The sequence below is a fragment of the Dipodomys spectabilis genome, unplaced genomic scaffold (genome assembly GCF_019054845.1).
Source record: "Dipodomys spectabilis isolate Male_0828 unplaced genomic scaffold, ASM1905484v1 ptg000141l, whole genome shotgun sequence".
Classification (NCBI taxonomy): Eukaryota; Metazoa; Chordata; class Mammalia; order Rodentia; family Heteromyidae; genus Dipodomys; species Dipodomys spectabilis.
In genome coordinates this window covers 5,264,873-5,286,359 of record NW_024870818.1, presented here as the reverse complement: position 1 = coordinate 5,286,359, position 21,487 = coordinate 5,264,873, and the positions used below count along the sequence as shown (strand labels likewise).

At 37.7% G+C, this 21,487-nt stretch overlaps 1 protein-coding gene across 3 annotated transcripts in view; it reads right to left on the bottom strand.

The window, feature by feature from the left end:
• The window catches only part of Usp34 (ubiquitin specific peptidase 34), a 209,396-nt gene that overhangs the window by 138,562 nt on the left and 49,347 nt on the right, over positions 1-21,487 (bottom strand). For all 3 annotated transcript variants that reach the window (XM_042691171.1, XM_042691172.1, XM_042691173.1), the window contains 10 exons: positions 20,463-20,588; positions 20,173-20,302; positions 18,726-18,761; positions 17,949-18,079; positions 17,067-17,692; positions 12,503-12,717; positions 10,550-10,665; positions 10,334-10,461; positions 5,589-5,678; positions 2,411-2,506 (listed from right to left, as the gene is read on the bottom strand). In XM_042691171.1, the coding sequence (XP_042547105.1) occupies positions 2,411-2,506; positions 5,589-5,678; positions 10,334-10,461; positions 10,550-10,665; positions 12,503-12,717; positions 17,067-17,692; positions 17,949-18,079; positions 18,726-18,761; positions 20,173-20,302; positions 20,463-20,588 (1,694 nt within the window). The remainder of the gene's footprint in view (positions 1-2,410; positions 2,507-5,588; positions 5,679-10,333; positions 10,462-10,549; positions 10,666-12,502; positions 12,718-17,066; positions 17,693-17,948; positions 18,080-18,725; positions 18,762-20,172; positions 20,303-20,462; positions 20,589-21,487) is intronic.

The window sequence follows — 21,487 nt, the reverse complement described above, 5'->3', positions numbered from 1 at the left end:
GGAAGCGGTGCTGTGGCTCAAGTGGTAGAGCGCTAGCCTTGAGCTGAAGAGCTGAGGGACAGCGCCCAGGCCCAGCATTCAGGCTCCATGACCGGCAAAAAAGAAAAAAAAAAAAAAAAGAAAGAAATGAACTCATTATATGACTTATGTAACTGGTACTATTACATCCCTTAAACAAAAAATATCAATACCATTTCCCTAAACAAGTTCTTAAAGAATGTATCTGATAAGAAAACTGATATTCATAATTTATGACAAATTAAATGATTGATATAGGGTTGTTATAAAAGTCTGTTAAACAGGTGAGTTTACAAAATTCTTTGAGAACCATTTGTGGCCATTTTATAAAGAACTAAAAAAAATAAATAAAATTTTTTTTTTTGGGGTCCGGTCGTGGGGCTTGAACTCTGGGCCTGGGCGCTGTCCCTCAGCTCTTCAGCTCAAGGTGAGTGCTCTACCACTTGAGCCACAGCGCCACTTCCGGCTTTTTTCCCCCCTGCTTATGTGGTGCTGAGGAATCGAACCCAGGGCCTCATCTATGCAAGGCAAGCGCTCTACCACCAAACCACCTTCCCAGCCCTAAAAAAATTTTTTATCCTTTTTTTTTTTATTGTGAAAATACTGTACCGAGGGGTTACAATTACATAGGCAAGGTAATGAGTACATTTCTTATCAAGCATTGTTGCCTCCTCCTTTGTTTCCCCTTCCCATCTCTCCTCCCCCCCTTGCCCAATGTTGTAAAGTTCATTTTTTGACATAACGTCTTGTACATCTCATTGTTGCAATGGGTCCACCTGTATCCCTATTTAAACTATTTGTTTTTTCCCTTTCCCTCCCCAAATTATACCAACATCAAATACAGTGAAAACAGGGGTTATACCCTGTGGGAGGGACATACAAAGCAACAAAAAAATCATGTCATAAATACGTTAGAAACAATAGCAAGAAAGAAAAAACACTTGAATCCTTATCTTGGGGTTCATTTCGCCTAACATCAACTTATCTGACCGTTTCTGCTTGTCTCAGTTACTGCAAATAAGGGAAACCATGGGACCTGTTTCTTTGGGCCTGGCTTACTTCACTTAATATAATTTTTTCCAAGTCTTTCCATTTCCTAACAAATGGGGGGCAATGTTATTCTTTCTGATGAAGGCATAGAATTCCATTGTGTATATATACTACATTTTCTTGATCCATTCATCTACTTTACTGCATTGTTGGCAGGAGTGTAAACTTGTTCAACCACTTTGGAAAGTAGTGTGGAGGTTCCTCAAAAGACTATAAATAGAGCTCCCTATGACCCAACAATCCCACTTTTGGGCATTTACCCAAATGATCACAAACAAGACCATACTAAAGCTACCAGCACAACTATGTTTATTGCAGCATTATTTACCACAGCTAAGATATGGAATAAAGAACTAAAATTTTAAGAGGCAGTTGTGTTAGTATAAGATGGGTCTGAAGAGGTAGACAAGAGCCAGATTGTGGCCAGTGAGAATATCAGAAAGAAGCTAGTATACTTTCATATGGAAAGTCATTGAAAGGATTTGGGAATGGTGGTAGGAGAGAAATAACAATCAGGGCTGCATCTGAATTCCTTTAGTGATCCAATGAATCATGCACTGAAAAATCAGTGCCTGTGAAACAGTATGTTCTGGTTTCAACAAGTCTCTGAGCATCTTAGTCAATGAAAATAACCAATCATAAGTTCTAATATCTGTTCCAGATCATAATTCAAGTTGAAGCTGCAATACTAACCTTTTATGTTGTGTGTGTCCCAATCCTAGAGCTTGAACTTCAGGACTGGGAGCTATCCCTGAGCTTTGTTTTTTTGTGGTTTTTTTTTGTTGTTGGTTGTGGGGCCTGAACTCTGGGCCTGGGCGCTGTCCCCCAGCTCTTCAGCTGTAGACCAGCACTCTACCACTTGAGCCTCAGCCCCACTTCTGGCTTTTTCTGCTTATGTGGTGCTGAGGAATCGAACCAAGGGCCTCATGCATGCAAGGCAAGCACTCTACCACTGAGCCACCTTCCCAGCCCCCCATAGCTTTGTTTTGCTCTAGATTAGCACTCTACCAACTTGGGCCAAGGGACCACTTCAAGCCTTTTGATGATAAGAGACAAAGAGACTCATGGACTTTTCAGCCCTAGCTAGCATCAAAACAGGATCCTCAGATCTTGACCTCTTGAGTAATTAAGATTACAGGTATGAGCCACAGTTGTGCCACTGAATCATTCAAACTCTGAAGGGAGCAGACAGTCCTGTGCATACTGTCAAAGGTCATGTATAACTCAATTTCTTATAAATATCCAGTAAGTGTAAAATTTTAAGTGTTCCAAAACTAGCTCCCCAAAAGTTACACTATCAGGGGAAAGCCAATCCCATTTAAATTATGTGAGAGGTACTTACAGTGCATGTTTTTGTCTTCCTTCTCTTACAGCTTGAATGTAGTATACCAGATTATCAAAGAAAAGCTTCATCATGTTCAGTTCTTTTTCTGCCCACCTGGCCCAATTAAAGAAAAAATAATTATAAAAAGAGCAGAAGTGTTAGGTGTTAGTAGTTCATGCCTGTAATCCTCACTACTCAGGAACCTAAGATCAAAGCCAGCCCGGACAGAGAAGTCCATGAGACTTATTTCCAATTAACCACCAGAAAAATGGAAGTAAGGCTGTGCTTCAAAGTAGTAGAGCACTAGCCTTGAGCATAAAAGCTCAGAGATTAGTGCCTAAACCCTAAGCTGAAGCCCCCAAAACCAATCAAATTAAAAAAAGGGAGGTGAATGATCAAAATGTATTCTTGGACAGAAAAAGATTTAAAAATTTTAAGTGTAAAAATTTTATGAAAAATTGGGCTGGGAAGGTGGCTCAGTGGTAGAGCGCTTGCCTTGCATGCATGAGGCCCTGGGTTCGATTCCTCAGCACCACATAAGCAAAAAGAAAAAAGCCGGAAGTGGCATTGTGGCTCAAGTGGTAGAGCGCTAGCCTTGAGCTGAAGAGCTGAGGGACAGCGCCCAGGCCCAGAGTTCAGGCCCCACAACCGGACCCAAAAAAAAAAGAAAAATAAAGAAAAAAAAATTTTATGAAAAATGACCAGCAGCTGGCACCAGTGGCTCACACATGTAATCCTAGCTACTCAGGAGGCTGAGATCTGAGGATCACGGTTCAAAGCCAGCCCTGGCAATGAACCACTCAGAAAACCGTAAGTGGTGCTGTGGCACAAGTGGTAGAGCGCTTGCCTTGAGCTGAAGAGCTGAGGGAACAGTGCCCAGGCCCAAAGTTAAAGCCCCACAACTGACAAAAAAAAAAAAAAATGACTAGCACTATTTATACTTACATAGTGAAAAGACATAAAACAATATTCCTTAATTTTTATGAATTTAAAGTATATTTTAAATTCAAAATATTCAATACATATGAAAAGGATAAAATGTTTCATAGAGTTTGCTATTACATCCGTTAATATTAAAAATAATATATCATTCCATAAAAATAATCCACAGGTCTTTGTTGGTCATATCACAGATTTTAACACTACACTTGGTATATGAAAAACACATGTTTATTGGATGAATCTTTAATTTGCCAACTACTTATTAATAATACCTTCACTTATTTAAAAATTTTTTGAGATAAGGTCTTATATAACCCAGAGGTTAGCCTTCAGCCCATAATTCTGCTGCCTCTGGCTATTAGAAGAGTGAGCCACTATGCCCAGGGGACAAAGCTCACAACTGTTTTTAAAATCAAAGAAATGCCAGTGTATGTTCCAAAATTATTTAGACCATTAGAATAAAAGTAATCATATATACATTGAAAGATCCCAGCGTCTCACTTCCATGATTAACAAAATGTATGTCATATAGCAGTTAACCAATCTGCTAAAAATCTAAACAAGTAGGTAATTTCCCAAATTGTTAGTATAAATTACTAATGAATTCACTATAGCTCTATTCTTAGCATAGAAGACACTTTTCTGTCCCATCAATGAAAGACAAAGAAAATATTCAATAAGCTTAGGTTTAAAACCAGCTCCCAACCACCTACAACATAGCTTCAGTCAAGTAACCTGACCTCTTAAGACTTGATAAAAGATAGAGAAAAAATTTTCTGATTTTAAAATGCAGGCCACTAGAGAGTTTACAGTATAATGTTTACCAAATGTTGAGGGCTATTAAGCCTAACAAATTCACAATAAAAAAATATTTAGGGCTAAGAATGTGGCTTAGTGGTAGGGTAATTGCCTACTATGCATGAAACCCTGGGTTCAATTCCTTAGTATCACATAAACAGAAAAAGCCAGAAGTGGTGTTGTGGCTCAAGTGGTAGAGTGCTAGCCTTCAGCTCATATACAGTGCCCAGGCCCTGAGTTCAAGCCCCAGGACTGGCAAGAAAAAAAAAAAAAAAAAGACATTTGTAGCTGGATTGTAGCTCAGTGGCACAGCGTTTGCCTAGTAAGTACAACATCCTGGGTTCAATCCCCAGTACCATTTAAAAACAGAAGTTAAAAAACAAAACAATTATTACAAATTTTTTGTTATTATTCATGATAACCACAGTTCAGAGTTCTCTTACAGCAAACCATGTCTTCGTGAGAATTCCTAACATTCATTATAAATTTTCTATGAATGTAAATAAAGGAGCAAAAGAATAGTGCCAACATTATTCTTTTTTTAAAAAATTCTTGGGGCTGGGAATGTGGCTCAGTGGTAGAGCGCTTGCCTTGCATGCATGAGGCCCTGGGTTCGATTCCTCAGCACCACATAAGTAGAAAAAGAAAAGCTGGACGTGGTGCTATGGCTTAAGTGGTAGTGAACTAGCCATGAGCTGAAGAGCTAAGGGACAGCGCCCAGGCCCAGAGCTCAGGCCCCATGACTAGACCAAAAAAAAAAAAAAATTTTTTTTAATGTTATTCTAGAACCAATTCTTTCAGTTGAGAAAAATTAAAAGCATGAAAGTGCTTATTTTGGATCTTATTAAGGTGGCTTCCATTGTTGTGACATACAACAGAAAATTTCCCTAAAATCCATAGTAGTAATTGCTATAGTATTATTCTTATACTAAACCACAAAACAAAAAAAGGAACAAATAATCCTCAGATTGTTCTACTGAAAGGGATCTTTATCTTCAAAGGATTAAATGGCAGAGAAATCTAAGGACATGTTTAAATCAGCAGGGTATAGTGAAGCATTCTTACAATCCCAGCACTCAAGAAGCTAAGGTAGGAAGGATCTTGAGGCTGAGCCTAGCTGGGCTACCCAAGGGAAAACAAAAAACATTTAGCCGAGTGCTGGTGGCTCCTTACTCCAATCCTGGCTACTCAGGAGGCTGAGATCTGAGGAGAGCCAGCCCTGGAAGTAAAGTCTGTAAGACTCTTACATCACCAGAAAACTGGAAATGGGTGTGTGGCTTAAGGTTGTAGAGCACTAGTCTTGAACAAAAGAACCCAAGGAAAGCTCCCAGGCCTGGAGTTCAAGCCCCATGACCACCACCACCAACAACAACAAATTAATAATTTAAACATTAAAATAACAAACTCAAAATTTTGGAGTAAAAAAACTTAAAATATTTTTGTTTTTTTAACTTACATTGTAATCCAATGGGTATCATAACTGCTCCCAAATTGCTGAAAGGTACCAAACAGTTTTGGAAGAAGACGAAGGGAAATTACTACTGATCTGAAAAAGCAAAACATAGATTCTAATGGAATAAAATAATTTTAATTATTAGTTGACCTAGCTAGCTTTTTAAAATTTTGTTATTATTAAGGTGCTGTACAGAGAGGTTGTCATTTCACAGTTCAGATAATGAATATATTTCTCTTGGACAACATCACTCCTTCTTGCTTTCTTCCATAAGTTATTGTGGATATATATATATATATATATATGATTAAAGGTAAGAGCTTATTAAGGTACTTTTTTCATGGAAATGTTCCTTTACCTAGTTATTATCATCACTTTTCAAACCTATTATCATGTATGATTTGTATTCAAGAATCACTATCCTATAAACCAAGTTTATAGTTAAGTCTATCACACATCTCAAGTCTGAGGGACCAAAAAGACAAAAAGAAGTCATCCTAAAACCTCAAAATCTGAATGTGCCTATCCACTCAATAGAATGAAGACTACATATAAATTCCAGAAACAGAAAAGGAGGTTGGCTGATGACTTTAGAAGCCAAAGAAATTATGAGGAACTTAATTTCTTCTTTTCTTTCTTTCTTTTCAGAAGTCAACACTGTGTCATAGGTTTATAAAAGAGAAAAGTTGGCACTCAGTCTATTAGTATGTCGTATAAGTCAGAACCCAACACTGCTTAATTGGCTTTAAGTATAAAGAATATCGAAAGACAGAGTTTTACTTCTGGTGGAGTGCAAAGCAGTAAAATAAATTAGAAAACAAAATTCGAAGAAAGACTAAGATATTTAAACTGGTCTACAAAGGCCTTCATGAACTAAATCTAATCATTGCTTAAAACTCATTTTTTGTTGGGCACAGGTGGCTTATACTTGTAATCCTAGCTACTCTGGAGAGTGAACTTTGAAGATTGCAGTTCAGAGCCAGCCCAGGCAGGAAAGTCTATGAGACTCTTATCTCCAATTAACCAACAGAAAACTGGAAGTGGCATTGTGGCTCAAAGTGGTAGAACAGTCACCTTGAGCTGAAGAGCTCAGGGACAGTGGCCAGGCCCAAGGACCAACACAAAACAAAAACAAAAACACAAAACTCATGTGAACACATTGAATATACAACTGTTCAAAAATTTAAAAATCAGGGTTAGGAAGGTGGCTCAGTGATAAGAGTGCTTGTCTTGCATGCATGAGGCACTGGGTTTGATTCCTCAGCACCACATGAGCAGAAAAAGCTGGAAGTGGCACTTTAGCTCAAGTGGTAGCGCGCTAGCCTTGAGCTGAAGAGCTGAGGGACAGACCCCAGGCCCAGCGTTCAGGCCTCACGACTGACAATAAATAAATAAATAATCAATCAATCAATCAATCAAGCCAGGGGCTGGGAAGTTGGCTCAGTGGTAGAGTGCTTCCCTTACATGCATGAGGCCCTGGGTTCCATTCCTCAGTACCACATAGGCAGAAAAAAACTGGAGGTGGCGCTGTGGCTCAAGTGGTAGAGTGCTCACCTTGAGCTGAAGACAGCGTCCAAGCCCAGAGTTCAAGCCCCATGATCAAAAAAAAAAAAAAAAGTCAAAGCTCATAGTGGTAGAGCTCCAGTCCTGAGCAATAAAGCAGAGCAAGTGTGCAAAGCCCCAAGTTCAAGTCCCCGTCACTGACCCAAACACACATAAACAGAGAAAACAGGACTTAAAAGCATTTTATCAAATGAAGAACAAAACTCTTGAAAGTCCTATTCTCTCTTACAACCAATGCTGTTTGAAGTTTAGAATGTTTATAGTACTAGCAAAAAGGAGGACACAGAGGCATGATTCAAATAGTATAGCACCAGTTGTGAGCAAAAAAGCCAACTTAAGAGTTTGAGGCCATAAGGTCAAGTCTTCGTACCAGCAAAAATATGCTGGGAAGTCCACGAGACTCATTTCCAAATAACCACCAGAAAACTGGAAGTGGTGCTGTAGAGAGTACTATCCTTGAGCAAAAGAGCTCAAGGCCAGTGCCCAGACCAAGTTCTGCCCCAATAACCAGCAACAACAAAAACCAAAGCCTGGAGTTCAAGCCTAACTTTCAGCATTTGGGGGACACACAGACACACACACACACATACACACAAATATAGCTTTATATGTTATCTTATGGACAGGACAGATTCACTGGGGGATCATCATTATTGAATACATGTGTGGATAATTTTGTCTAATTTAGACTACATTATTTTAAGAAAACTGTTCTACAAAACACAGTATTTGCCAGGCATTGGTGGCTCATGCCTTTAATACCAGCTACTCAGGAGGCTGAGATCTGAGGATCATAGTTCAAAGGCAGCCCCAGCAGGAAGTCCTTGAGACTTTTATCTTGACTTAATCACCAGAAAACTGAAAGTGGTGCAGTGGCTCTTTTTTGTGTGCCAGCCTGGGTTTGACCTAAGGGTCTGGGTGCTGTGTCTAAGTTTTTGGTTCCAGGCTAGTGCTCTACCACTTTGAACCACAGTGCCACTTCCAGTTTTCTGGTGGTTAATTGGAGATAAGCGTCTCATAGACTTTCCTGCCCATGCTAGGTTTGAACTGCCATGTTCAGATCTCAGCCTTCTGAGTAGCTTAGATTATAAGTATGAGTCACCAGTGACCTGGCTTAGTTTTTTCAGAAAGAAATTCATTACTTCTTTGCTTCACAGAAAGAAAATAGTCCATATTAGCATAGACACCAATAAAAAAAATTATGTCAATGATTACCTCTCATCAAAAAGTATTCACTAAAAAGTGTATATAATATGAAGGGAAATGATAAATTATACAAGACTCTAGGCATTCACAAACAGTGAGACCAAAGGAGGATGTTCCTAAGAGACAAACACAAAGGCATGATGTTTATATGCATCTAATCATATAATTTTTATAAAAATGAACTCCAGCAGTGGGTGCCTGTGCCTCACATCTGTAATCCTAGCTACTCAGGAGGCTGAGATCTGAGGATTGCGGTTCAAAGCAAGCCCTGGCAGGAAAGCCCATGAGATTCTTTTTTTTTTTCTTTTTCTTTTTTTTTTGCCAGTCATGGTGCCTGAACTCTGGCCTGGGTGCTGTCCCTCAGCTCTTCAGCTCAAGGCTAGTGCTCTATCACTTGAGCCACAGTGCCACTTCCAGCTTTTTCTGCTTAGGTGGTGCTGAGGAATTGAACCCAAAGCCTCATGCATGCAAGGCAAGCACTCTACCACTGAGCCACCTTCCCAGCCCCACCCATGAGATTCTTCTTTTTTTTCTTTGGGTCTGGTTGTGGGGCCTGAACTCTGGTCCTGGGTACTGTCCCTCAGCTCTTCAGCTCAAGGCTAGCACTCTACCACTTGAGCAACAGCACCACTTCTGGCTTTTTTCTTTCTGCTTATGTGGTGCTGAGGAATGAACTCAGGGCCTCATGCATGCAAGGCAAGTGCTCTACCACCGAGCCACCTTCCCAGTCCCCGCCCATGAGATTCTTATCTCCAATTAACAACCAGAAAACCAGAAGTGTCACTGTGGCTCAAGTGGTATGGCATTCACATTAAGCTGAAGAGCTCAGGGACAGCACCCAGGCCCAGAGCTTTCAAGCCCCACAACCAACCAAAAGTAAGTAAATTAAACTCCAGGAAAGGGAAAACATTCAAACCACAATCCTCTGATCTGTTTCTCAAGTAAACTAGTATTACAGGCTTCAGTCACTGTATGAGGTTGATAACAATGACTCTTCTTGTTCTGAGGTGATATTTCATTGTTTTTATTTACATTGGCCTATGATAACTAGTGAAAAGGAGCATTTTCTTAAACTTGTTGGACGTTTGCTTTTGTTTTTATTTTGTAGATGGAGGAACTGGAGGATTTGAACAAAGAGCCTCAGGCTTGCTAGGCTGAAGTTATACTGCTGAATTACTGAAACCTCTTTACCCAACCTGGTCTCAAACTTCAATAATCCTGTTCTTAATTTTCCCAGTACCTAAGAATTATAGGAGTGAGCCACCCGTGCCAGAATTGTATACCTTCTTTTGAGACATCTCTATTTAGATACTCTAATGTTACTCATGTGGTTTTTTGCTATTCAATTTTTTTAGTTCCTTCTATTTTCTGGATCATCAATGTCTGGTCAGATACACAGTCTACAAACATTTTCTCCTTTTTGTCTATTTCATTGCATAGTCCCAGATAGCCTCAAACACTGGACCCTCTTAATTCATCCTCCCAGCATTTGGGTCATCATTTATTGAAGTATGAGTGACATATGAGAACTATACACATTTTATGTGTATAGTTAATACTACAGAAGCTGAGACAAAAGTTTCACCCACACGGAGACACAATATTGGTTCTAAAGTGTCCATTTTAAAGTTTCATTCACTTCAGATTTAACTTTCTTTATATATAGCACAGGACAGGTTCAAGGCATATAACTGCAATTTAAATACAAAGTCATCACAACTGTATTCCCAACATCAAAAAACATTATTATTCCTTTGTTCAGTGTTGGAGATCTTAAGGATTCTGAAAAATGATGAAAAAAACCACCACCAAGAAAATATTGACAACTGTGAATCGTTTTAACCTTAGTATGAAAACCATAAATATTTAAAACATTAACAAAGGCACATTAAAATATAAAAACAAGATACCTAGTCAGAAAGAATTATGTCATAAGAACTATGACAACTATATAAACATTTTTAAAATTTCCTCTTTACCTGTTGTTTGCTAAATTTTCAAGGCAACCTTCAATGAATCTCATTCGAATCTGTCTATCCGTAAACCAACATACTAAAGAACAAAGAAGTTTCTCTGCTTCATTTATGAGTCCTTCAGAAAGATTAACCTGAAAAAAATGTATTTACATAGGTTATTATTTATTCCAATCATTTTGCTGTAATTTTGTGCAATTCTGGATTTATTACACTACTTACTGCATCATCATCTTGCACTATATCCCACAACAAAGTGTTTCCTTTCTTGCAAACATTATCCAAATTAATATCTGTCACAGCATTACTGTTAAATTGATGTTTATGAACAGCAGGTCCTGATGGGGCAAAACATAGCACACTATAGAGGAATACAGCTGAATGAAAGTTAGAATTAGAGCACTAATAAAGTTAACAAATCAAAAGAGAAGTTTAAAAATAAAGCTTCTCCTTAAAAAAAAAAAAAAGTTTCTCCTAGAACACAAAATTGTAGGATTAAAGCAATAATTTAATTTATGAAAAAGATTTTTAGTGTTAGTAAAGTCAAGTAAATCTTTCCATTATTTATAAATATGACTAATATTTTTCACTTATTAAGAAAACTGCATGTAAATGTCAGATACTCAATTCAAGCATAAAGAAGGTAATTTGCTAGAAATAATTCCTTAACCAATTTATATTTGCCTAGATATTCTTTTCTATCTGGTCTTTTATTACCCTAGATTAGCATGAAGCAAACAATTTTTATTGGGTATGACTTATCCAAAACATTCAAATTCAATTAAAAGATTCTATTATAAAAAATCAGATTTTTAAGTACTTGAATATGTGTGATACAATAATCAGAAATACACTGTTGTCAGGGTTGGGAATGTGGCTTAGTGGTAGAGTGCTTGCCTAGAAATTCACTGTTGTTTTGGGGTTTTTTTGGTCAGTTGTAGGGGCCTAAATTCTGGGCCTGGGTGCTGTCCCTCAGCTCTTCAGCTCAAAGCTAGCACTCTACCACCTGCCACAGCGCCACTTCCTGCTTTTTCTGCTCAGGAATTAAATCCAGGGCCTCATCAATGCAAGGAAAGCACTCTACCACTGAGCCAACTTCCCAGTCCCCACTGTTTTGTTTTTAAACAGCTTTTCCATGTCCCTGAGCTCTTTCACTCAAGGCTAGTGCTCCACCATTGAGCCACAGCACCATTTCAAGTTTTCTGGTGGTTAATTAGTCTCAGGCACTTTCTTGCCCAGGCTGGCTTTGAACCATGATCCTAAGATCTCAGCCTCCTGAGTATGATTACAGGTGTGAGCCCAGCACCTGGCACCTTCAGACTCTTTTTAAGTGCTAGAGTATAGATATGCACCCCTACAGCTGGCTCTATTGCTTTTTAACCTTTTTAATTCTCCATTTGTCTATGTGTGATTATGTTCTACTAAGATCAATTTTGATTGATTAGAATAATCTTTTACCCAACATTTTCATCACCAAAAAAGAAAGAATTTACTCTTTAGCAGAGCTAATCTCCTTATTTTTTCCAATTCTTTTCATCATCAGGTAAGTACAAATCTACTTTGTGTATATAGATTTGCCCAATGTACACATTTCATATGGACAGATCATACAAAATGATGATGTATGCTCAATTACATTTAGGTTCTAAGATTTCTGAGAATAAAATAGAATGTAGCTAAGTATTTTCTAAAATATCTATGTAATTTTCTTACTTATTAATTTTCATTCTTTCCCAGCTGAACATCTCTGAATAAAAACAGAGGCCATATGCATACACTAATGGCTCATGCCTGCAATCCTAGCTACTTAGAAGGCTGACAGCATGAGCAAGAAAAGACCACTGCAAGACTCTTATCTCTACTTAATCACCCAAAAAAAGCTGGAGGAAGAGATGTGAGTCAAGTAGGAGATGTTGGCCTTGAGCAAAAAATGCTTAAGAACAGTTCCAGGACCTATGTTGAAGCCCCAGTATTGGCACCTTCCACACACAAAAAAAATTCCTTACATTCATGATTGAATATTTATAATAATTTCATTGTCTTGGAAAGCAAATTGTCATGTATTAAGTCATTTTGTCTATAGAAATTCACTAATACTACTGACTGTAAATTCTTTTAAACAATTTAATAAATTGTCTGTTTTCAAGAACTTAATAGTTTACCATAAAATCTTACCTTGACTAAGATGTTCATGGTAAATAGATGCCAAATTGGGAAGATGTTGTTGGAGATGAGATGTTAGTTCTGCATGTGAATTAATTTGAACTAATTCTTCTTCACATCCAGATTCTTCACCATCAAAGTCAGCCATGTTTTTTTCTGATTTTGCACTGACCTGCGAACTACTGCAACTAACATCATCTGCACTTAACATATCATCAACCATATGCCTGTAACAGAGAAATCACAAACTTTAGGGAGGGACTTTACAAATTCTCTTAAAATATTTGGCACAAACTACAACAAAATCAGAAACACAACTATGCTATTCAATTCTAGAAGAGGTGCAGGGAATCAAAAGTTTTCTAACATGGGATCCTGACAGCTTCAACACAAAACTACAAAGAAGGCTAAGTACTATGAAGGAACATAGTTGCAGTCCCAGCTACTCAGAAATCAGAGGTAAAATAACTATAGATCAGGGCTGGAAGGTAGCTTAGTGGTAGAGTGCTTGCCTAGGATGTATGAAGCCCTGGGTTCGATTCCTCAGTACCACATAAACAGAAAAGGCTGGAAGTGGTGCTGTGGCTCAAGTGGTAGAGTGCTAGCCCTGGGCAAAAGAAGCTCAGGAAAAGCACCTAAGCCCTGGGTTCAAGCCCTAGGACTGGCAAAAAAAAAAAAAAAGACTATAGATCAAAGCTGTCTTAGGCAAAATCACAAAACTTTGAGAAAAACAAACTGAAAAAGCAAAAGGACTAGGTGCATGATTCAAGTGGTAGAGTGCTCGTCTAAAATCCAATCTCCACTAGTCACCCTCCCATTCCAAGAAAAAAAGAAAAACCTACCAAGAGTAGGATCCTACTGGCTCATGCCTGAAATCCTAGCTACTCACGAAGCTGAGATCTGAGGATCATGGCTCAAAGCAGAAAATAACTTAGAATCTTAACTCCAATTAACCACCAAAAAGTCAGAAGTAGAACTCTGGCTCAAGTGGTAGAGCACTAGACTTCAGCAAAAAAAGCTCAGGGACAGCAGTTCTAACCCCAGGTTTAGCACAAAAATAAAAAAGCTGCAAAATTCTAAATGTTACAATTTTATAATATACACCCATATTACATTTTACTAGATAAGACAGCAAGACAGCTAGATATAAAATCTTTCAAATTGTCTAATGAGTTATACACATATGCACATAAGAAAACTTTTAGGTAAGGTCAATATACTGGTAGCTCTCATTCTATAAACTCAAAGTTACAATATAAAACCATTCAGTTTGCTTTCATTCATTTCATTTATTCATAAAACTATAAAACCAAATAATTTTCTGTAATTACAGAAAAATATTCCAATTTAAGGCTACAATAGCACTTAATATTAATTTGGAAGTACCGAAAGTGATGTGACGTAAATCAGCATGTACAAAACCTTGGATTTAATATGCAGAAATTGTCTCCCAATGAATTTTCTTTAACTTAAGAAAGGTATACTAAGCAATAAAATCATTTCTAAAACACACTTCACTGTGTACTCTAAAGGATATAGTGACAAGTAGTAACAAAATAACATAAAATTTTAGCATTGATTTAGAGACTTACAAGCAACAATATGCACAGAAAACAGAAAGGGCTTCAAAAAAATTAAATCATTACGTCTTACAGAGTAGACCTATAAAATCTAATGGTATTCTTTTTACTTGAGTATCAAGACTAAAGGACATACTGTGATGTTCTGAACTGAATATATCACAACTAAGTTAAACAATGAAGTTAATTGCTTTGGAATACTGGAATTGGTAAAGAATTCTGGGATCAATTTTTAATGTAACACCCATAATATCAGACATTAAACAATCAGGGCTGATTTCCAAATGTCCCTACTGGTAACCAAAATGTCTTCAAAGATAATTTTTGAGCTGAATATACAGCTCAATGGTAGAACATTTACTTAACATGCACAAGGGTCCTGATTCAATCTCCAGACCCACCAAAAACTAGTAATAGTAAAAAATTATGTAGACATATTTGTTGTTACAAGTAAAGGAATGCTGCTAGCATCTAGAGATTGATAAGAGGTAAGTATACTGTTAAACATGGTACAGAGCACAAAGCAACAGCCTCATTGCTGTGGATTCAAGACCAAAAATTATCTGGTCCAATATTGTCAAGATTAAGAAACACTGCCTTTGACATAATGGAGAAGAGAAGAGGAAATTGAGCACTGCTGTCTTACGCCTGTAATCCAAGCAACTGAAGAGGCTCAGATCTGAGGATCATGATTCAAAGACAGCTCAGGAAGAAAAGTCTATCAGACTCTCATTTCTAATTAACTACCAAAAAGCTAGAAGTGGAGTTGTGGTTCAAGTAGTAGAGCACTAGCCTTTAGCAAAAAAAGCCCAGTCCCTGAGTTCAAGCCTCAGAACCAGCACCAAAATAAAAAATAAGAATACACTTTTTAAAAAAAGAGAAAATAAAATAATACATGTGGATTTACTGCTCATGGAAGCTACTAAATGGAATTTTGGAAAGTCTGGCAAACTATAATACTTTTGTGAAATTCATCCTGATAAAATCATACATTCAGCTGGGTGCCAGTGGCTCACCCCTGTAATCCTAGCTACTAAGGAGGCTGAGATCTGAGGATCACAATTCAAAGCCAGCCCGGGCAAGAAAGACTTCTATCTCCAGAGAACCAGAAGTGGCGCTGTGGCTCAAGCAGTAGAACACTCACTAGCCTTGAGCTGAAGAGCACAGTGACAGCTCCCAAGCCCAGAGCTCAAGCTCCACAACCGACCAAAAAAAAAAACCCATAAGTTCATATTTCACCTTTAATTCACATATTACTTCTAATGGCAACAATAAACAGTAGTAACGTTTAATGAGCATTTATTTCTACAATTACATTAGCTTATAAAATCCTTATAATAAATTCATGAGATAGGTACTACGGTTATCATTTTGTAGGTTACAAAGTTAAAAGTAACTAATTTAAGTACTTTGTCCAATATAATATCAGAGGAATAGAATCATTTATTGTAAAATACTACGTGTAGATTTTACAAATAATAAAAAGAAACTGTTCATACACATTAACATCCTAAAATTAAGTGATGTAAAATTTCCCTTTCATCACCCAGATTAAATGTTTCCACAAGTGATTTTACATCTGCTTTCAGAAAATTATTGGAGTTGAAGATTTAAAACTATGCTGTGCAAAGTAACAGCCACTAAGCATATGTAGCAATTACACATATTAAAGTCACTGGTCTAACAAAATAGGAGATGTGCTATAAATATAAATTATACAACTAATGGGGGATAGGAATACAGGTCAATAATACATTACTTGCCTACCTAATATATAAAAGTTCATAGAGCGGGGAAGTAGAAGAAGGAAGAGGAGAGAGGGAAAGGGGGAGAGGAGGGAGAGGGAAGTAGAAAGAGATTTTAGTTTAGTTTTTTTTTTTTTGGAGGGGATGCCTAGGGCTTGAACTCAGGGCCTGGGTACTATGCCTGAGCTTTTATTTTCTTTTTTTGGTCAGATCTATTGTTCTACTACTTTAGCATAGTTCCAGTTCCAGTTTTTTTGCTATTTAATTGGAGATAAGTGTCTCAAGGATTTTCCTGCTTGAGATGGTTTCAAACTGCAATCCTCAGATTTCAGCCTCCTGAGTAGGTATATAGCTGTAAGCTACTAGTACCTGGTCTAATTTTCAGCTCTAAAAACAGACTCAAAACACACCCATGGAAGCTGGGCGCTGGTGGCTCACGCCTGTAATCCTAGCTACTCAGGAGGCTGAAATCTGAGGACTGCGGTTCAAAGCCAGTCCATCCAGGAAAGTCCGTAAGACTCTTGTTTCCAATTAGCCACCAGAAAACCAGAAGTGGTGCTATGGCTCAAGTTGTAAAGTGCTCACCTTAAGCTGAAGAGCTCAGGGACAGTATCCATGTCCAGAGTTTAAGCCCCATGAGAGACCCCAAAAAAAGCAAAAAGAAAACCACACATGGGGAATATTGAGACTGGTCTTTATTAAGGAAGAAAACGAAAAACAAAAAACACTGGGTATAGCCAAGGGCAGATAGCTCACGCCTGTAATTCTAGCTACTCAGGAGGCTGAAATCTAAGAATCATGGTTCAAACCAGCCAGGGCAGTCCCTGCAACTCTTATCTCCAAGTAACCATAAAAACCCCTGAAGTAGAGCTATAGTTTAAGTGTTAGGGTACTAATCTTAATCCAAAAAAGCTGAGGACCGGTGTCCAGGCCCTGCTGCCTTCAAAACAAAAAATGATTTTTATGGAAATGGACTTTATTTTCCCTCTGCAGTGCTGAGGATTTAACTCAGGAACCTTGTAACCAAGTGACCAAGTAATCTACATTGAGACAATAGTGAGAGCTTAATTTTGCTTTTTTTACATGTCCCTACACTACAAAGCTTAATATTACCTATGTTTGAGTTGCATTTATCTCTTTGCATTATTATTATTGCACAGCATTAATCAAAAGTAAATAAACTTAAGAAGTAGCTATAATACTTTCCCAAATGAAATATAAGCTACATATTTTATTTTTAAACAGGCTTACCCATCATGGTGGTGGTGGTGGTGGTGGTGGTGGTGATGGTGATGGTGGTGGTGATGCTGTGGGCCAATAAACTGGCGACAATTAAATAATTCATTCCCAATAGTCTCCCCAAGGAAATCCCCAGTTCGTGTGATACAAGACTCCTGAGAACCTTGTGCTATGTGGGCAGCATTCATTTCCCCTGAAATATCATGTTCTGTGTCTTCAGAATGAGCACAGGCATCAAGCATTCGTATCCGGTTATCTACTGATGGCAAAGACTCAGTATTAAAAACTAAGTCCTTTCCCGTTCCATTGCTTGTCCCATTTCTTTCAGATGGACCTTGGGATTCCCCTAAGCAAATGCCTGCTTGACTTTCTAACTTTCTGTTTCGAAGCTCTGTTCCACAACTGCTTTTGGGAGGACTATGGCCGCGATCATCATCTTCATCTTCTTCTTTAAGAGCTTCAATATCTGCAATATCTTCTGACTGTACCTCACTTCCAGGGCTCCCAGCTGACTGGCTTGCATGGCTAGAATTGACCTCATTGCTAGATCCATCACTATGTCCACTACTGCTACCAGGTCCACTGCTTCCATCTTCACCACTGTTGGCAGTTTCATCAGAACTTCCTTGCATGGATTCCTGTATTCATAAACAAATACATTGAAAATTTTAAATTAGAAAGAAAAACATAATTGATATGGACATATTGTGCTTTTCTAAACAGTTCTCATAGTAATGTCCTTCTTTGAACAATACAAAATGGAACTAAAACTTCAATGTCCAAAGCACCCAAAGGGAAGACTCCACAAGGATTATGTTTATATTCCTAATACAAATAATAAACAAGATGGAAATATTTCAAATCCTGTTAATAGGGCAAAATCTATTTACATACCTCTGTGTCTGAAAGTCGCTGCTGCACATGCTTGGTTCTATTAATAAGTTGCTCATCCATTTCAATATCACTACCTCCACTTTGATGTGTATCACTATTATCACTGCTTTGAGGACTTGCTGCAGGTGACCCTATACAAAGTAAGTTTTAAATTTTTTAATTCTAATTTATATTAATGTTTGCCTAGTAGACAAGGTTTTGGATAGGTCAGATGGTTCTAATGGGGAATGAATTTAGGGCCTTACACTTTGTAAATACATCTTCAGCCACACTCCCAAGTCTTGTGCTTTTTAGCATCTTGGCTTTTCTCCAGTCTATACTGGACTGAGATTATACTACTTCTACTTCCTGAGTAACAGGGATTACAGAAATGTACCACTAGGCCTGCCTTGTTTTTGAAATAGGGTCCCTCTAACTTTTGCACCAGTTGACCTAAAACCAAAATCTCTACACCCTAGTAGCTAGAATTACAGGTGTGTGCCACTACATTTAGCCCCATTTGCTAATTATTTCTTAAAAGGATGGAGCTGCTGGTCACTGGGAAGGAATGATACGTTGTTCACTTGTCTAGCAAGCTGGAGGCTCAGTATTTAATCCTTCCAACAAGGAGGGAAAGGAGGAATAAAAGAGGTAAAATGTTTAACTGGTTTAAGATTTGTGTCTAGGCTGCAAAGTGAAATATATGACTCTAATACTAACATATTACTATATAAAAGTAATTACCCAAAGATCACCAAAATTATGTCATTTTTCATGCATATCTAAGACACAACTTACAAGGAGATGGTGCTGCTCTTCTGAGTTCTTCCTCCTCTGAAGAAAAAGTAAAAAACAGGAAGGAAACATTCTAAGTCACTGAGCTTCTTTGGACCAGTGTAATAAAACACAGTAAACATAAAAACATAGTAAATATAAAACACAGTAAACAAGACACAATGGGAAAACCTTAAAGTTGTGAGAGTTAACTCAAAAAACCCTAGAATGGTATGTAGTGTCAGTAGACATAAGCTGGGTTCAAGATGTCACATTTTAGAAAAGTCCTTGGAGTTGGGGGTGAGTGACTCATTGTCTGTAATCCTAGTGAGACTGTGTCTGAGAATTCTAGTTCCATGTCAGAGGCAGAAAATTTTGAGAGATACTGATCTCCAATAATCAGCAAAAAGTCAGAGTGGAAGTATGGCTCAAGTGGTAGAGTACCAGCCTTGAGTAAAAAAGTCAACAGAGAGTATAAAGCCGTAGTGCAGGCCCTATTAACAGCCTAAGAAAAAAAAAGTTCTTAAAAGTTATACATATATGAAAGGATACACAGAAAGCACATGACATCTTAAAAAAAAAAAATGTTCTAATCTTTAAAATATCTAGCCGAGTGCTGGTGGCTCACACCTGTAATCCTAGCTACTCAGGAGGCTGAGATCTTAAAATCCTGGTTCAAAGTCAGTCCGGGCACGAAAGCCCCGAGACTCTTATCTCCAATAACCACTCAGAAAAACCAGAAGTGGTGCTATGGCTCAAATCATAGAGCACTAGCCTTGAGCTGAAGAGTTGAGAGACAGCACCCAGCCCAAAGTTCAAGCCCCACGACAGACAAAAAAAAAAAAAAAATCTCTACAGGGCTGGGAATGTGGCTTAGTGGTAGAGTGCTTGTCTAGCATGCATGAAGCCCTGGGTAAACCAAAACCAGTAACAAACAACATTTTTACTCTCATATATAGTCTATATTACATTAGAAACAAAACTTTAGACAGTGTAAGTTGAGTGACTCTTATCTGAAAAGCTTAGTCCTCATATTGCATATTGGATCTTTTCTACTACTGGATCATATCTTCCTTCAAAAGTTGTAAATTTTGGGTTTGAAACAGGGAGTACAGGTCCTGAGGATTAAACTCAGGGCCTGAGTGATATTTTTGACCTGTTAGGCTGAAGACTAAAAATGCTCTACACTTGAGCCATAGCTCCATTTCCAAGGCGAAGGGGGTGGTTAATTGGAAATAGCAGTCTCACTGACTTTCCTACCCAGGCTGGCTTCAGCTGCCTTAGTAGCTAGGATGACAGGTGTAAGCCATCAATACCCAACTAAAAGTTGTGAATTTTTTTTTATCATTTTGAACTTAGGATTTTCAGATAGGAATGATCAACCTATACTAGCAGAAAATACTTTCAATTCTCAGTCATAGTCTCAAACTTTAAACAACAATTTCAAAATTTAAAAATACATTTTACTAACCTTTCTTATTTCCAATGGGAATATTAGTGTTCAATAAAGATGCAAAAGAACTCTGTTTGGAGAGTTGAGCCTTAGCTGCCAACGCATTATTCCACAATGCTTTAATTAACATGGACGCCAAGTACAATGTCTTAAAAAGAGAAATTAAAAAATGGAAGTTCTTAATCGACACTGTTGTAAATACTAATATAATTGAAATAATTAAATAAGCTACTAGTGAAGTTATCTCAGTAGCAAGGTAAACTGTTATTTAACAAGAAAAAAATTGTCATTATTTCCATGCAGATTACCTGTTCAGTATGAACACTTGGCTCAAGAGCGGAGACCAAATTAAGGAGATGTCTAAGTGGTACAGGATCCAAATTTTTGATAAGTGATGGAAATAAATCATGAATATACCGACTACAATGTTTCAACTACAAAATAAGAGAAAATAGTTTTGGTGATTACTCACATTTAAATTATCTGTAAATTATTTAAAAGTTACACAGTCTATAGTCAAGAAATTGGCCAATATGTTAATTTTTATTTTATTGGTAAAATACTAATTTTAAATACCATAAATGGTAGTACAAATCAGCAAAAATAAATTATACTATTATCTTATCCAACTACAATTTTAAAAAATATTATTATTATCTTTTTAAGTAGTTGTACAAAGGAGTTACCATTCAACAAAATAACTTATGAATACAATGTGTTACCCTGCAAACTTAATTTCTTGCCTGCAAAAAGCCTACTGAGTAAACTTGCAGAATCCAAATAGAATGATGATAGGTAAAACTTATATACAAATGTTAATATTAAAAGCAGTTAAAGAACTAGGGTTTGGTGCATTGATAAATCCCTTATATCGAGTATCAGAGGTCCTGATCTGCATTTGATCCCAGCACTGAGAGAAAAAATAAAATTCTTTAAAGGCTAAGAGAAGTCAGTGCCAGTGGCTCACATACTAGCAACTCAGGAGGCTGAGATCTAAGGATCAAGTTCCAAAGTCAGCATAGGTAGAAAAGTTAGAAAGACTCTTATCTCCAATTAACTACTAAAAAAAGCTGGAAGTAGAGCTGTGGCTCAAGTGGGTAGGACACTAGCCTTGAGACAATGCTAGCACTGTAAGAAAGAAAGCTCAGGGAGTTGGGAATGTGGCTTAGCAGTAGAGTGCTTGCCTAGCATGCACAAAGTCCTGGGTTCGATTCCTCAGCACCACATAAACAGAAAAAGCCAGAAATGCTGCTATGGCTCAAGTGGCAGAGTGCTAGAGCAAAACAACAGCTCAGGGACAGTGCTCAGACCCTATGTTCAAGCTCCAGGACTG